General features: G+C 38.0%; 1 protein-coding gene and 1 long non-coding RNA gene across 2 annotated transcripts in view; one reads left to right on the forward strand and one right to left on the reverse strand.

The window, feature by feature from the left end:
- LOC109635766 (uncharacterized) overlaps positions 1-18,287 on the forward strand; it is a 130,246-nt gene that overhangs the window by 91,571 nt on the left and 20,388 nt on the right. The gene's annotated exons all lie outside the window — the stretch shown is intronic.
- Positions 7,672-18,287, reverse strand: part of LOC109635647 (gamma-aminobutyric acid receptor subunit beta-2) — a 54,326-nt gene continuing 43,710 nt past the window's right edge. The window contains exons 7-10 of the mRNA XM_020096977.2: positions 15,030-15,182; positions 13,096-13,340; positions 12,382-12,522; positions 7,672-12,055 (exon numbers count right to left, since the gene is read on the reverse strand). Coding sequence (XP_019952536.1) covers positions 11,708-12,055; positions 12,382-12,522; positions 13,096-13,340; positions 15,030-15,182 — 887 coding nt within the window. The 3' untranslated portion in view covers positions 7,672-11,707. The remainder of the gene's footprint in view (positions 12,056-12,381; positions 12,523-13,095; positions 13,341-15,029; positions 15,183-18,287) is intronic.

Genomic DNA, 18,287 nt, shown 5'->3' on the forward strand with positions numbered 1-18,287 from the left:
AGACCTTCAACTTGCCATAAGCTTTTGTTGGCAAATACCAGAGCAAATGTGAGTGCACTGATCCTGAAGGTGTGTGTTTGTGTGGGTGAATTCAGCAGATGGTGAGGTGACGTGAAGAAACAATCTGGAACAACCTTTTCCACTCAGCGTGTGTCAGTATTTTTTGTGTAATTAAATGCTGCCTGATGTGCATGGCATTTTTATATGAAAGGTTTTTCTTTTCTTTTTCCATTACGTCAAAAATTATAAAACAGTCTTTGCTGTAATTATACACCAGACAGATGGAAATCTATATTTTCCATCTTTACATAATGAGCCTGACTAATGTTTTTTTGGGTACTCTATGTGCTGTAACTCATCAGGGAACATTTATTTCCATTTTTTCTTTATGCGTTCCTCTTTCGTACTCATTTTTTTTTCAATAAGAATGACCCATTTACATAAACTCTGAGCAACAATCTTCCATGGATGGCCGCACATACATGAAACTAAGCATGCTGTACTATAAATGTTTAACATCAAAGGGCAGGCGATTAATATGCATGACCACGACAGGAAAGGGGTCCGTCACATGGAAACAGTGTAAAAACTGAACTGGTAGGACCATCATCTGTGTGTGTGTGTGTGTGTGTGTGTGTGTGTGTGTGTGTGTGTGTGTGTGTGTGTGTGTGTGTGTGTGTGTGTGTGTGTGTGTGTGTGTGTGTTCTTTGCCCTGTAATCCCTCTTGCTCTCGGTTGATAAATAGGCCTTTGGCTTTGTTCACTGGCATCCATTCATAAGAGGATATACCAATATGGGTACATCTATCATGTCGGATAGGTCCTGTTGCTTGGATGTTAATGAAGTCTGGATCATTAGAACAGACCAGATTACCCTTATTGAAATTCATATAGGTATTAAGGTCCATAAGAAGGCTTTTTATTTCATCATCCCCCGACGTTTCCTCTGCCAGTCTGAAACGAGAAGCAGCTTTTTTCGACGAGCGAGTGGAGAAGATGAGTGGTGCGGCTGTGACGGCCACCTGGTGACAGGCAGCACGACTTCAAACCTGTTTCCGGAGTAGACATAAAAAGAAAGAAGCCATTATTGGAAAACTAGAAGGCGAAGTGTGGACGTGACATGTCTGAGGACGTTGTTTAATCATAACAGAATAGATAGTGGGAGGTTTCTCAGTCCCTAATGGAAGCTGAGGGCTCTGTTTTCTGGATTAGTGCTGTCAACATGACACTTATAGCAGGTGTTTTTCCTCATCTGCACCTCTTTTGTAGTTTGGTCACTCGCTGTGAGGTGCAATGAAGATTGTGTCAGTAAACACAAAGCAGTACAATGCAGTTTTGGTGACAGGTTACAGTATATTGAACAGTACCCATGTACTCAGATCAAAGGTGCAAGGTACATTTTTGTGCTCTATGCTGTTTCTGTTTTATATACTCACCACATCTCTGCTCAACCATAAAAAAAACAACATAAGAAACTTAAACTACGATACAAAGCCAGAGCAAACAAAAGACAAAAAAACATCAAGATAAAAAAAATACAAAAAACCCATATAGTTCCTACATATGACAAAAAAATGATTGCGATAAAAGTTCTGAGTTTGAATTCAAATTAACTGCATATAGCATAAAAAAGATAATGTGTGTTTTCATAGATATGGATTATTGGTTGCACTCTTGTGACGGTAAAACATCTTTTACACTATGACCCACATCACTCCTCTAACCAATCATTGAGCTGTTGTTTTCTTTACAGCAGCATCTGCCTTTGTTATGTTTCTCCATCACTTGTTGTTTACATGTAGCACAATTACTGAACATGTAAGAGTGCCGTTACTCAGAGATGGACAGATGCCATGTTTCAGTTTCAACAGAGGTTCTGTGTCAAGAGGCAAAACGGGTTTTCCAGTAGATTACTCAGTCGCATGAATTAGGCCACTTATGTTGTAGCGTTTACGAGAGAGAGCAGCACACATCCGTACCCGCTGCTCTTAACATCATCTAAACGACTCCACATGGGCAGAGGTTATCAGAGCAAACATCAGGGGAGATTAACAGAGTAACTTCCAATGGAAAATGGCAAAAGTAGAATGAGGTTTATTTTCGTCAATGATTTATTATTATATCTATTATTTACAATTTTTATATATATGTATCATATTCAATGGAAATAACAGACTTAAGATATGAAACAAATCATAACAAGCATATTTTATATTATCTATTCATCCACATATTCTAACGTACATGAAAATCTTACGTAGGAGACATTTTTGATAAACATAATTTAGTGTTTTTTTTATTATTTCAGACTTAAATATAATTACATTCCCTAAAATTCACAGAAAAACCAATACCACCAATGTGTGTTTGGCTTTCTGGTCTGGAATTACTTCACACTTAAATTTTTTATTTTTCTCACAACAGCCTGCATGTGCTCATTCAAGGACCAGAGCAATATATTAAGCAAATGAGTTTCGCCAGACTTAACAAGTTGAAAATGTTTTTGATCTTTGTCCATTGTAATTCTGAGCCTCCCACACATGGACATCAGCAGTTAGGGCTGATCTGCACATAACTGTTGTCTTTCATCCACCAAACTGTCAGAGCGCTGTAGTGCTCTTTTAATAAAAGGTAGGAGAAAAGGTTTTCACTGATGGCTCTTGATTAATGACATCCCCTGTCTCAGCCGCAAACAAAGTATTTCTCTCAATCAGCCTGTTTTTGAAATGGTTTCTGAGCCTGAGTGCATGTGTGCATGCATTAATATAAGACAAAGATCAATCTCTTAAGCCACCCAAGGTTTTTCAGATAGTGTCTGAACAAAAATGAATCAATTCAACAATCCGTCTCTGTGTGAAGCTTAACTGCACATTCCCATATGAAGCTTTGCAGCTGGGGATGGCCAAGAAAGAAGAGCAGCATTTCATTATTTCACAGAGAAAAATATTTCTCAATATGCTATTTACTATAGAGAGTCTGCCTGTCTATTTGTCTTTCAGCTCACGTTTGATAGTATACAACACATGTCGTATGAGTTGTACTTCAAATATATTGGCTGGTATCAGGGGTAAAGGTTTTCATCATTAGTTTCGGTTGATATACAATTTGTTCTATATCCTCAAAATAACACGTTATCTATTAACAATAAAAGTAAGGGATGAAAAAATGAAGACATATCCCTGCAGCCTGCATCTTCTTCTTAATTCTGACCAGTCTCCCTGTCGTTGCCACTGAGAAGCATCCCCAAAGCTTAATGCTGCCATGGTCGTGCCACAGCAACGATTTTATACCTGGCCCCTGATCTGTGACTCACCGCAGTTCATCCACTGAGTTCCTCAGACGTCATGGCTCGGTTTTTGTTACGGGACCTTGTGCCTTTCTTATTCATTTCCAGTCAATCTACTTCCAAAATCTAAACTAATCTGCATTAAAACTAACTAACCTGTTATAATTGTCCACTACTAATGTTTTTATGACAAAGTGGCTGGTGTGCTCCTAGCTGCCAAAGCTAACAAGAGGAGAGTAAAGGGTTAAGTATGTGGTGCAGCACACATAATCCTGTTCCATAGTAAAATTGAACAGGTCCTTCCTTGGCTCATGCCCCACTCTTCCACAAAATTCCATTGAAAAACATTTGAGTAATTTTTGCATAATCCTGCAAACAAACAAATACAGACAAAAACAAAAATAATGTACTTTTTCTTGTTGTCTTTGATTTATTTTGGCACATTTAGCCTCCACAATATCAAAGGAGTTCCTCAAAAATCCTTAGAATCTGTGATTAATGCAATAGTTGCTGATTATAACACAAATCAATACTAAACGTTTCATAGCCGTGTTTGCCTACTTTAAATCCCAAAGTTATTCATCTTCACCTGAGGCATAATGTTCTATTGAAATATCTTAGAATTTACCACAAACATGTTCAGACAACTTGGAAACAATACAACGAGCACACACAATGTCAAAGCAAACAGGAAGATAGACTGAACGGTTTAATTCTGTGCATTTCAGTCACTTCAAGCAATGATTTCTGTTGCACAACATGAGATCTCACCCTGCTACATTCTACATGAAAGTCGTTTATTCCCAGCGGTTAGCGAAGCCCAGTACAAAATGAACCGGAGCAAAGCATATCTCCCTGCCATGAATTAATCTCATCTTTGTAGTTCATTCTTCAATGCACACATCAATGCTCGCATCAATCATAATGTGCATACTGTATGAGTGAGTCACTTGTGAGGGCACACAGTGACGACTCCTTTTCTCCATGCAGAGGAACTCCCCGCACTAGAGGAGCATCTCCCTTTCTTACAACCTACAGATGCAGGATCCTCGCTTCATTTTCGCAATGCACACGACACAGCATGTGGGCAATGCTGGAGATACAACAGTGTAGAAAATCCATTAGAAAAACAAAAATGTGATGAAACAAAGAGGCTGGGAGAGAAGGATGAAAAAAGAAACAGAAATAAATAGAGGGGGAGGAATGGAGACAGAACGAGGGTATGGCGACATGGAGACAAAATGACAGGAAGACGGCAGGACAGCGACGCAATGTACAGAAGGAATTGTTAATATCACTTTTTGTAGCTGTGGCGGATGTGACACATCAGAGAAAAATCTTTGATTTTCTTGAACCACAAAGAAACATAGCGTGTCTGCATGCGGTAACGTGTAAGGTTCAAAGACTGCAGCACAGCAAAGTGGCAAATACACTGGGAAAAAAAAGGCACAAACAATAAGGAGGGGCAGAGATACACAGCTGCACAACCTCACACAAACACACACACACACATGCACACAAACACTTTTTTTTTGGATCATGTGTCCCTGACTTAAACTGTACCCTGGTTAGAACTCCCCCCTGCTCAACAAAACCAACTTCATGTTCTCCAGCCAAGTCATAATCCAGATAAAAAACATTTAAATAACATAATTCACCATTGTAGCTAAGAATCAGTTTCATTTTTAAAGCAAACAGATGCAGTACATTGTGTAATCTGTTCATTCGGTGTATGCTTCAGTTCGGGCAATTTCCTCGACAAGCGAGTCGGCAGTGAGAAACACACAAAGCGCGGACACAATCACAGGCGGGCACACACACACACACACATACAGACACACACACACACACACACACACACACACACACACTGGGGCCGGCTGACAGTATCTTTGCTCTAATCAGAATCTTAATTAGTCTGCTAGCAGCGTCCCATTAACATATATTCCTTCTAATTAACTCGGCACACAGACTTACAGAGGGAGAGAGGCAGAACCCCAGAACTGAAAGATAGCTCTTGAAGTTTTGTAAAGATGTAGTGTAACAAAAGTGAAGCTTTAATATGTCAGCCCTGTTCTGCCTCGCTGACAGTTTAATGACCAAATTCAACAGAAATTCAGTTTCATAACTATAGCACCCTTTGTTCATATTGACCTATCTAATCTATCATGTTCAAGCCAGTTATGTTACATGTGAATACATCTGGTATCTTTGTAGTTTGGACCTTTAACTGAAATGGCGTCATTTGCACCATGTGTTTAGCCTTAATGTCCTCTGATATTCTCCTCTGGAGCAGTGTTCACATGTGCACGGTAGCATCCCCAATTCCGGTAGCGGACATATTGGTTAAAAACATGGTGTAAAAAGTCGAATTTGAATGTAGATAATGAGTGAATTTTCAAGTAACTTTCGTCGGTGAGTCATTTGAACTTATTGGCTTAATAAACACTGCTTCCCTTTGTCAGTTAAATCTGAAACACTGGATCATTTACTAGAAGAAGAATAACGATGTGGGTCATATGCAGACAAACACACAAGGTGTGGGTGATGAGCAAAAAGAGTGAGGTGGGAGAAAGATGAAAAGGAGCATTTTGCATTAGACCCTCATGTCTTTGTTGTGATGCCAGGCCTGCCTACAGTTCTGTGTCATGACTCATGTCCTCCTATCCAGAGCAGCCAGAGCTCTATTTCTACACCACCGTGGTTTCAAATCTCAGCAGCACACTTTGCTCGCATGAAAAAGGCAACGCAGATTTGAAAAGATCTTTGTTGCCATGGGATGCAAATTCTTTTGATTAAGCCGGTTTACACAACGCCACGTATGCATTTTGAACACACACATCCTGAGCTGGAGATGACACAATGGCTGCCAACAAAGAGCTTCCACCAGAACTTGGGACACTAAGTGTCTTTGCCTGACAGCACTTTCAGTTTTCCGTTTGAGAGATCTCATTCATCCTGGCATTATTTCCTCAGAAGTGGATTTCAGATATTTTGAAAGGTGCAGCAGATACATGGCGCTGCCTCATATCAGCAGTCAGTATTGACAGCTGTTTTCCCGAAACTGCTCCCACTCTCTCATTAAAAGCTTCCTCAGCCGGGGATGTTCTGTCTCCTTCTCCCACCACAAGACCGTTAGACATGACTCTGTCTGGAGCCAGAACCCTCACAGTTTATGGTGGAGCAGCATTGCCGGTTTTCAAACATGACATTTTAACTAGGAGGTTACCTTGGCCACCCACAGTTTTAGCACAAGTAATACGGTGAGAACATTTTATCTCTAAAGTTTGTAGCTGTCCTTTTTTGGTTTTAACTTTGGTTCTGCAAAGTTATACTTTGTAGAGCTCATTTAGTGGTGGCAGATGGCCCGGGATGGATTGTTTGAATAGTTTTAATAAATGCACATGCTCGTCTGTGATAACTTGATTAAACAGGATTTTGTTCTGAAAATGTATTTAAATGAGGCTGCACTTATGCTTGGACCTGTTTTTAATTTGACTACAATATTCATTGGATCATACGAGAAAAAGTTTAAGTGAAAGTCATGAAGTTTTGGTATATAAATGGGCTGCTTAGAAAAAGTGTCTGAAGTAAGTAATTAAACACAAAGTACTTCTTCAGCATATAAGGTTGCCAACAGCTTAATCAAAGCTGTACAAATGTGTACTTTAAGTATATTCCTGTTTATAAATACTTTATTGAAAGGAAATTTGAGAATGATCGTCTACCAGGATTTGAACCCGGGCAACCTGTTTAAAATATGCAAACAAATCCTTCCAAGTGAATGATTTTGAATTATTTCTGTGTGCTGAACACAGAAAGCAGATTTTTTTTTTTTTATGTGATTGCAGAAATATTAGATTCACATCTTTTATTTCATATTTATAAAAATGATTCCAATTTGGAACAGGGGTCGTGCCTTAGTTGTCATGCTAACCAGATGCTGCCGACCATTTAACTTTATCACTAGAAAAAAAATCATTATTACACTTTGATGACAACAATGATGCTTATCCATTTCCACATATTCTGCTTCACTCATAAAAAGCACTCAGTCCTTCATTGACATTGAATGTTGGTATTATTGGATGTGAAGTGTGAATCATCTAATATAGGATTACGATAAATTCTAAAAATATAAAACCAAGAACAGTCTACTAATAGTAGAACAGAACTGTCCATCTCTAAATATGCTTTGAAAAACCTTCCCTTTCCAACTATTCCTTTTGCAAGCTCACTTATTATTAGTATTTATTTACTTGTCTCAGACAAACAGGAATATATTGAAATTTCTCAATTCCAGATAAGAATAATTCGCATTAACATTTTAATTCACTGCTTAGGGGTGTTAAAGTGAGAGCTTTAAAATAAAACCCATCTTCAAATAAACACACACATTTAGAACTGTATACAATATTTATTGACAATGTATTAATTTTCATAGTTTTCATAGTAAAGATGGACATTGACTTTCACATGGTTTATCTTTAAGAAGGGTACAGCTCAGGGTTTCTAGGAATGTTCTCGTGAGTGGCACATACAAGGATTTTTCAAGGTGGAGGGTGTTGAGAGGGTAAGAAGGATTGATGCTGCTTGGTGTGAAGTCCAGGGCAGCAGGAGGCTAAGGCTTCTTCTGTGAGTGTGTGCAAACATACTCTGTCACCAACATGTGTCATTTTAGGCTTTTAGGATGTCGGTCTGTCCTTGCTCTCCAGAGAAAACTACCGTCTGATGACAACCTGGCATTTCCCAAAAACCTTACCTTTTCTGATAGTTAAGAAAAAAAGCCATTTTCAAACCATTTACAACCCAGTACAAGGGACTATGAAAGGATTTCAGAAACGTAAATGTCAGTAAGTCTGCAGAATCCCCTGTGGACAATGTTATCATTCTGTATAGTATAAATGTGAAAATTGCCAAAATTGGATTTACAAGGTTTGCCAAACAACAGTGTGCGCAGTTTTTTGTTTTTTACACAGGAGTATAGAAGTATAAAAATACAGTATATGAAACAAAAAAAGCGCTGTGAAGTACAAACACATATTCAAAGTGTACTTATGAAGCAGACCTTTCTTTCCAGTTGCCGGTGTGCTTTGGAAAAACTCTCTGGCCGACATACACACGCTCACACTCAGACCACGTCATATCACATACAGTATTATTCTGAAAATGTGTAAATATATTAGTATTGGGTAGTTTGAAACGTTCTATGGCTAAGGTGGATTTGGTACCGTAATGACTCATAAAGTATTTCTAGACTTTAGATTCTGCCTATGCTCAAGAAGACACTATTTCTGCTGTAATCTCACTGTATATGGTTTTGTTGGACCTGTTATAAACAGAAAAACCTAATAAATTACAGAGAAAACATGTGAAACAAGTCCAACAAGGTTCCTTTACTCATGTACAATTCTTGGGTTTTAAGTTGTTGTGTTGTTTGTAGTGTGAACTGTGCTGACCTGAGATGGTTGAATTTCGGGCAGATACAAAGGCATCACTCGCCTCTTTATCACTACCCCCAGTGTGTGTGTGTGTGTGTGTGTGCGTGTGTTTGTGAAAAGGTGGTATACATTAGGCTGTATTTAGAAGATCATTGGTACAATATATTGTTATAGTTTTGCTGACACGTTACAGCAAGTAGAAGCTGCAAAAGAATATCAACTACATTCATGAATACGTGTTTACATTTTGGCAAAACCAAAGAAATTTCCTTTGACAAACAACAACGAAGAAAGAAACGTGATCGAGTGACACTAAAATAAACCATTTACATTGTTTCACATCACCCTTTGCATTCTCTTTACATTACAGTATAAATTATATTGAAAATGTCCTTTTGTCTTTTCCATAGAAAATGTACAAGGTATTTACAAGAATAATAAGATCTAATTGATGATTGATAATATTATATCTGGTATATATACAATTATTTTGGGATAAGAATCAACATTTTAGTTCAACTCCTCATCTATAGAAAAATTTACAATAGCAATCATCAAATTCATATTAGAACTCAGATCTCAGGTATCTGGATCCACACATGTATTTTTAAATTTACTTACAAAATCAACATTTTGGAGAAGAAAATAAATCAAAAAGTAGAATCATTTTCTAAACTTAATCACCAGAGATATCAAACAAACAGCAGAACAAAAAAACATTTTTTTTTATGTGCAAATACATAGCACAAAGTGTAAAGATGGTTAATTCTGATGATCAACATGTAAACACGGATAAAAGGCAATAATTCGAACTTGACTTTAACATATTGTAAATTTTGCACGTTGATCAGTTGTTGGGCAGGGAACATTAATCAATGTGTAATTTTATAGTTGTTGCTATTGCATAAATACTTTACTTTACTTTAAAAATTATATATATTATATATATATATATATTATCAATAATTGCAATTCCAATCAAACATACTTTTTTATACTACTGTAATTACATATGTATGTATACTTATTTGAGGGGAATTGAACAAAAAAGCACAAAAGAAAGGAAACAATTCTGTGAGAAAGGAGATCGTGATCTAAAATAGATATTCTATGACTGTACAGAGCATGCAGTGACATAAATGTTGGTGGCTACATTTTAAGTTAATAATTTGGATATTAATGCTTAAATGGTCCCTCACACCGCCACAATCCTAACAATTGGTAAACCAGGATAAATGATCCCTTTTCATTTATATTTGTAGTTGCCTTCTCTTCCTTTCCACATCTGTAACAAAGCTCATATTGGCACAACCTCTTTACATTTAACCCTTTGATTAATGATTTAGTGCGCATACAGAGAAGAGGTTTGAACGCCACGGTTCATTCGTACAGACAGTATTTGGGGGGGAAGGAAGTGACACACTTGTGTGTTTCAGCCCTAGTTGTACTTTTAGATTTTAACCTTGTAACTGAACCACGAAGTCTTAACAATAGTCGTATCAATAAAGTTTCTCTTAAGACAGCTGCAAGAAGCACCAGGTATCAGTAGAACTACGGTACAGCCTCTATGGCTTTCTAGAACTTGTGTGCAAAATCCTTTGTAAATACAGTCAAAAGCACAGCATCATTAGGAAATAATCTGCAATTATAATCTGTAAATTCATTTGGGAAATTCACGGCTATATCCTTTATGATCATCAAACCATTTTGTAAATCTGTAAACAATACATGACTAAAGGTTTTAAACTTGTAATCACAATAGATTCAGACAGAGTATGAACTTAGGAAACAGATAAAAAAAAAATTCAGCATTAAAAAAATTAAATAAAATGACATTGTCAACACCTGATATTTGATGTTTTTTGTGCTTTATATGCTTTCTCGCCGTTCTGTGGACCTGTCGAGTCGTTTAAGCTTCACCGTCTGTGTTCTTCTGGAACCATGGAAGAATTTTCTCAGCTAATAAAGTGTCTTTCCAGCAGTTGTGAACTTTCTGTGTCTGTGTTAAATATGTGACAGAGAAAGTACTGAAAAAATTATTTGGTCGGTCACACTTTCCCTAAAATAAATGCTATATATCGATAGATGTTTACGTTTAGAGTTACTCAAAGACTAAACCACTTTCTTCAGATACAGTCGTTCCCAAAGACACTCCATGGAAATGCACTCTGGGATAAATGATTGATTATTATCATGATATAAGAAAATCCAAATTTCTTAAAGAAAATTTTTTAAAATTATTTTAACGACTTGACACAGAACATGGGAATAACAATCTGGATGCGTCTTTTTTGACCTTCAGCAGGCTTGTTCAGTGCAATCTGAAGTAAGACCTTGACTTTTTGGAATGTTCTTCGTTGACAGTACTTAATCCCATTTTAGTTAGTTTAGGAACTGAAATGTATTTTTTATCTTACTTCTAAAATGTTAAAGAACAAAAAAGGTTGATTTTGTAAATTGTGAACTTGAGGTCCTTGTAATACTGGTTTGAATTCTATTAACTACATTTTATTTTATTGACATAAGTAATCTTAGAAAACCATGTTGACTCGAAACTTACATCAGCACTTTTAAGTAGTTCCAAATGAAACAGTGATTTAAAAGTTACACATCAACTTGTTGGTTGTTCATCTAACTACAGTATTTTGGCAAAGAATTGGTATATTGAAAATCTGAGTAATAAAAACATAAAAATATGCAAACGAACATAAAAAAAAATGCCAGGATACACAAAATATGTAAAATTTCAAAACAATTAGTCAGGAGCAGGCACCTTATAAGTTTGTAATCTCTCTTCTACAAGGTTTTCACGTGTTAGTCAGCAAATACGGAACTCCGAGATATGATGGATCCAGTCCTGAATGTACATTAGTAATTCAGTTCAGTGTTACACATAAAAATCAAACAAACCAGATACAAACAAGAAATGAACAACATATTTTGCTGTTTGTTCTTGCCCTCACCAATGATCTCTCCTCTTTTTAATTGACATAGTAAAGCCAATAGACAATGTTGAAGAAGGAAAAGACAGTTGGAAAGATCATCCTCGACCATTTGTCGATAGAGTTTACGTCAGTCAAGTCTGGAATGTTAATCTTTAGCTGCGAAGCGCGCCTCCGTAGTCGGCTCTTCTTTTGAGTCATGTGGCGCTCCAGTGCATTACGGCCAAAGTTGTGCCTGGCCAGCCCTGCTTTGCGGTACTGTAAAGTTGAGCTGTCGTACGTCAGCATAGTATTCCGTGGATCATTGAGACCTAGAGCCAGCTCAGAAACGCCCATGTCGTTCTTGATGTCCAAGGTGCCCAAAAGGATGTTTTCATGTGGGTCCATCTGTTCAAGAAATAAAAAAAGTTTGTCTTCTATATAAATATTTAAAAAACGTACACAATTATATAAACCACGTGGGAACATGGAGAATCATTATCTGTGAGGAGGTTTAGCATCTAGTGTTTTTATGTCTTTCAGTGTATTGTTTTAGTTTCACCTGCCGAGCAATATCAGATGAAGTAGAAAACTTTCGTTGGGAGTTGTATAAGAAAAAAAAACAGAACTCCTTCACTAAGAAATGCAATTGCTTTTGTGTCTGGTAGAATTCAGATGAGGGAAGTGTTCAAAACAGAAATATGAAATATCTAATAATTAGGTTTCTACAATACCTTATTCTTCTGATCCCCCAGTCCAATTGCTGCGTCATCCACAAAGATTGGTTCCCACATTGAGTCATGACCATCAAGTTCCCTTTGTTTCATTCTTGCGTACAGGGTATCGTCTCTGCCAACCACATTCCCCACCAGCCACTGCAAGCAAGCAGACTTTCAATGAACTACGCCATTTTTGCAACTGCACCTGAATAATACATCCTCTATCAATGTATTGGAATGTCTGTGCTTCACTTGATGTCACAGGCTATTAATGCAACCACTTGTTTTTTCCCAGTTTAGTCAGTGTTTTGTATTCAAGTGATATCAGCATGTCCATATGCACTCATGTTATGATGGGCATTTTGCATCTCTTCTAAGAAGCAATCAGTTCTTTCCAGCTGGGAGTAGAAAATGGAAAGCTTATTAGCCTGGCTTTACTTGGCACCGAGGGCAGGAAACATTAGGTCAACCCTCCATTTGGATTTGGTGACATTTCTTTTCTTTGCTAAAAACTATTCTGAGCTCCTTGCATGGCTTCGTGAATAATTAAATTAAATTGTCCTGCTAACTATAAAAGCATGTGACACTGCGAATCTAGAAATTAACAGAAGATTTGACAATACTGGATCTCATCCAGCGCATGTCTTTGACTCTTCATCGGTTCTTTTTTTCAAAATGAAAACAAAATGCAGGTCTACAAACTACAGAGACATGGTAAAATTCTGTTACCCTGTTTGGATCCATTCTCATCTTTTCATTGTTGGCTGTGGTCAACTTCTCAGCTGCCCTTTTCTGACGCTGAGGCCCCCGTCCAAAGAAGATGTAGTTTACCAGCGCATACTCCAGCAGAGCCAGGAACACAAAGACGAAGCAGCCCATGAGGTACATGTCTATGGCCTTGACGTAGGGGATTTTGGGCAGGGTCTCTCTCAGATGGGTGTTAATGGTAGTCATGGTGAGTACAGTTGTAATACCTGAGAGTGAAAGACCATAGTCATTACATTACTCACAAATTTGTATCACAGTAAATCTATAGCATTAATCATACGAAACCCGTACTGGACTCTTCTGACTGATTTTGTGACAGTTTTGATCCTGCAACATATCTTTGAGATCGGCTTGACTCTGTGCCTGATTAAACCTGTCAGGACCAATCAAACAGAGGGTCTAACCCCCATGGCTTCAGACCGTGCAGTGGTAGAAAAGCTAAAAGAGGTGCACCTAAAACGGTGAAGCAATTTGAAATTCAAATGTCAACCTTGCTCTTGTTCATTAGTGGAGAACTCCAAGAAAGAAAAGTTGTAGAGAAATTTCAAAAGCCTCACCAGGCAAGCTGTGGGGTTAGTTACTGTCAGACTGACTTGGCATATCAATGTGTTGAGATTGTGCTTATTAAGAGTGACACCCTAACTCTAACTAATATCGATTTAAATTCGTATTTTTGCTGTGTTAAGCAAAGCCCTGGCTCGTTGATGAAGTGTGTTTACAATAGTGTGTGTTTCTATTGTACAATCTATACGTCTGAATTATAAATCGCATTAGAAGGCAGATTTTAATACATAAATGTGATTTTCTGTACATGATTAAATAATAGGGTTATTTTTTCCGCTCTTATAGTGCTCCTGAATCCCCACATGCACACACGGCACAATTATTTAAGGCAATTTCAACTGAGAGTCTAAGTAAACAATTACTAAATTATTATACAGCTGTCTCAAAGCTGTCAGGTGACCACCGCTCAAAATAGGATTCAGGCAATTCTCCCAAGCTGTTGCTGCAAGAGCTTAGCAATAACAACAAAGGATTTCTGCAGCACCGTGTCCATGTGATTCAGCTATTACAGGTCCACTTTAATGCCTGAAACCAGGTCAGAGGAAAGTGGTTTCTGAATCTGGCGAAGATTGGGGGGTGACCGCATATTTGCCAACACGGCTGCCCGGCCTCCATTATGGAGCATTACCTTTTTTTTTTCATTAAATCCCATGCACGCCTTCCCCCTGGATCACTAAATGCAGCTCAGTCGTCAATCAGTGAAATTGCCTTGTCGACAAAAGCAAGGGATGGGTAGAAGGATGGACGGAGCTGGTTGGATGGAATTTGGTGAAGAGAAGACAGGGAGCTTCAGATAAACATGGAGTAAGTTAGGATACAAACCTCCAAGCATAGAGAGGGTTTACATAATTGAGGATGACGGGGGGAGAATTGTGACTTTCAGAAAAGCACAGAGGCTATCAACTCAGAGTGGAAACAAATGAGGTTGGTCATCCATCATAATATGTCAGCGGGAAATATATTAGTCCAAGAAGAAACTGTTCTTGTATTGGGATGGATATTTGAATGTGTTAACACCCAATGTGATAGTTTAGAAGTTAAATAGTTGTGAATTGGTGCAGTTCTTTTTTCAGGGACTGAATAAGGGTCATGTCTAGAATAAGAAAAAGTTTAGTCATGGCCTTCAGAGACCTGAAGGATGAATCTGTGGTGAAACAAAAGCTAAAAAGCTGTTTTCCAGAAATTCCTTCTTTCTGTTGCATATTTTCATCCAATGTTTCTTCAACACACGTCTTACCTCCCAAATAAATATTAAAAGGAAAAAAATTAGTGTAAGAAGAATCTATATATCCAATAGATTTCCCTGGTGTATTTCAGTGAGCAGGCCTCACCTAGAGCCACTCTGGCAGCAGAGGCATCATAGTTGATCCAGAAGGAGACCCAGGAGAGGATGGTGATAAGGATAGAGGGCATGTATGTCTGCAGGATGAAGTAGCCAATGTTTCTCTTCAGCTTGAAACTCAGGGACAGACGAGGGTAAGCACCTGCAGAGAGAGGACAGAGGAGGACACAGAAATAGAAAGTGGAGGCGGTGTTAGATGAAATATTTTCAGTTTTTGCCACAGATGCCACGTCTCCAGGACTGAATGTTTTCTGATTATGTTGTCTGAGAGAGACGGTGTGTATTTTGGGAACATCAACTTATCCAAGCAAGCTACAAAAAATGTGTCAAATAATTACTGATGGCTTCTGGCCACTGTGGTAAAAGTGGCATTAAATTCAGACCATTTTTTTTGATGATAGCCAGCAAGTGTTGTTGGAAGAAGAAGGGGTAGGAATTGTTTTTTAAGGGAAATATTGAAAAATCACCCTTGAAATCTTCTTAAGTCAGGAAACATTTTGAAATTGCTGGTGTCATTTAATAAGAACCAGCCAATCCCTCACTTTACAGGCACGTTAGGTTTGTAAATGACAAAAAACAATTGGTTGGCTATTAACATTGTTGTTAGTTAGATTCATCAGTATTGACTAAAATGTAGAGTTTTATATTTTAAATGATAATAAAATACAATAAGAGAGAAACTCTGGCCCACCTTGAGTATAATCCCTCATTCATGGGTTTTCTATTACAGAGGTTCTCAATAAAAACCCATATTTGTTGTCTCCACTGAACAGAAGCATCAGCACTTGCCAGAATTACCTTTTCTCCACTGTCTGTGTTTATGCTCAATATTGGAAGAGGTTTGATGGTTTGTCTGTGGAGAGTTCTTTTTTTGTGCTTACCTCGGCTCTATTTGAAATAAGCCCACAACAGGGTTTTGGTGAAGGGAGAACTGTATCAGCACACACATTCTTCTCCTTTGGGAATTCACTGTGTTTAGATTTTTGTTGCTCAACCAAATTACAACTGGATGGGGGTGGGGGGGTGCACCACAAGAAGAGCTAGAAGGCACATGCAGTGCAACTTACAGTCTGCAGTCCATTGAAAGGGTTGAGTCCTTTAAAGATCTCATATTTCTGCACTTTTATTTACTTTTGACTATAAGAAGATATAGTTTTAGTAACAAAACTGTTGTTTCACATCTGCTATTGCATGTTTCACTCTGGAGAACATGACAGAACAGGATGTTTTCTGTCAACCACAAGTCTGAGTATATCTTCAGGTGAACCACAGGTAATTAGTTGCAGCCTGTTGTTATAGCTTGGAAGAAGCTGTAAATACAAATGTTAAAGGTCAGTTTGTGCTTAAATGGTCAAATTTAGACTTAAAATCTCAGGCTGGACTTTATGTGGAGCTTAGCACTAGACCCTGGGGCCTGGATCATTTGGCAACATCAGCCACTCTCCTCGGCTACTAGATCCTCCGAGCAGACAGGTTCAATGCCGGTGTGAGTCGAGGGGAGCCAGGGGAGCATGTCTGGCAGGAGAATCTGAGATTATTTTGGACATAAGGGGGGTGAGTGATCGGACAAGTTGAAGACATATACGAAACATCCTTCACCTGGGCAGCAGCCACAGAGACAAATCCATCAAGCAGCTTATCCTTTCTGCAGAGCTCTAGTCGGTGGATTTTATCCCTTAACTGCGAGTGAACAAGTTTGAAGTCCACACTCACAGCCGTAGTAATAGCTGTGTTTAAGTTCAAGTGGAACTCATACAACAACATGACTGTGTATGAAAATTGTTGTATTGAAAACTTGAAAGTGCAGATACATTTAAGAAGAGAATAAGGTTATAGAAATGTTAAAAGATTGTTGGAGAGGGCTCACAAATCAATCCTTAGTTGAGAATGAATAAAAAATGCAGTATATTTCAGGTTAACGCCTCCTGTAAGGTTGGTTGGTCTAGGTGGGTGGAGCTGAGAGCATAGCTGAGGGCGGTGCTTGTATAATTGTGACATCACAAGGTTAATGAAAACAGCTCGTTCAGAGGTGTAGCTCCTGATTAAGGGTTGTGTGCATTTCTCTGTAGAATAAGGGCAATGAAATCTTCACCTGTTTTAAATTCCATGTTTATAATTAAAATCTCTCTCTACAATAAAGAACCTTCAAATGAACGCACCAACAATTCTCAAGGCTCAGCTGCTCTAGGAATGTCACCACTTAGATCTGCTATTTCTGTGAGCTTGTGTTAGAATGAGCCACCAAGAGAATCATTGGATTATTTCTTTATGAAGTGTGGAAACAGCTGGGATAGAAAATGACAGGATGGTGAATATTCATTATTCATTAGAGCAACAATGACATTGCGTATCCTTGGAGTGAAACACGACAATTATATTGGATAAATGCTAAGGCTCTTCTGCTGATGTTGGCATTTCTCCGTGACCTCCGGGTTGGTTACTCCATATCTCAATAGGCAGTGTGTTCAGAAGGAATCCCCTGTCTACCATAACGCTGCATTAGGTTATAAAATCGGGAACACTGCAGGGACACATTTGGGATGACTGACCTGCTACGCACACATACATGTTGTATGTTTTTAATAAGATTGTGTGGAATGTGTTTCCCCTGCAGAGAAAACATACTCTCGTCGCTGGAGTCACTTTGTTCTTATTGTGCTAATGTTTCACTTTTATTCAATACAGTCGCCACCCCAGAAACTATTCAGCAGAACCTCTGTCCCACTTACAATTGCTTACTTGCATGACAAATTCATGAATATGAAAATGCAAAAGAAATGAATATTTCACTGCATCACACAGAATTCTTTTTTTTTATTGCTGGTAAATAAGTCACGGTGACTTCGGTCTCCTAGGTTATTGCCTTATTTGCAGGTTTTTATGTACGTTTGCATATTTACATAAGATCTTGCATTCCTGATAATAGCGGATGCTGTTTTTCTTAGCAATAAGTGTGATATGAATTTCCATTTAACATTTATTTTCTTTACTTCTTTTCTTCTTTGCAGGAATGTAATTATAATAGAATGCAATAACCCTAAGTACCATAATATAAACATTATATAATTAATGTCAAAGTAAAATAATGGCCTACTTAAATTGAATATACAAATGTCAAGATAATATTTGTAGTGATGATAATGTTAGATGGCACGAAATATATTTTACTGGTGCTGTGTTTTCATTTAGTTAACGAAAGCCACTTGTCTATTTTATGACCGTGTTGATGCATGCATTTCCATGTGTT

This window comes from Paralichthys olivaceus, chromosome 15 (assembly GCF_024713975.1).
Source record: "Paralichthys olivaceus isolate ysfri-2021 chromosome 15, ASM2471397v2, whole genome shotgun sequence".
NCBI lineage: Eukaryota > Metazoa > Chordata > Actinopteri > Pleuronectiformes > Paralichthyidae > Paralichthys > Paralichthys olivaceus.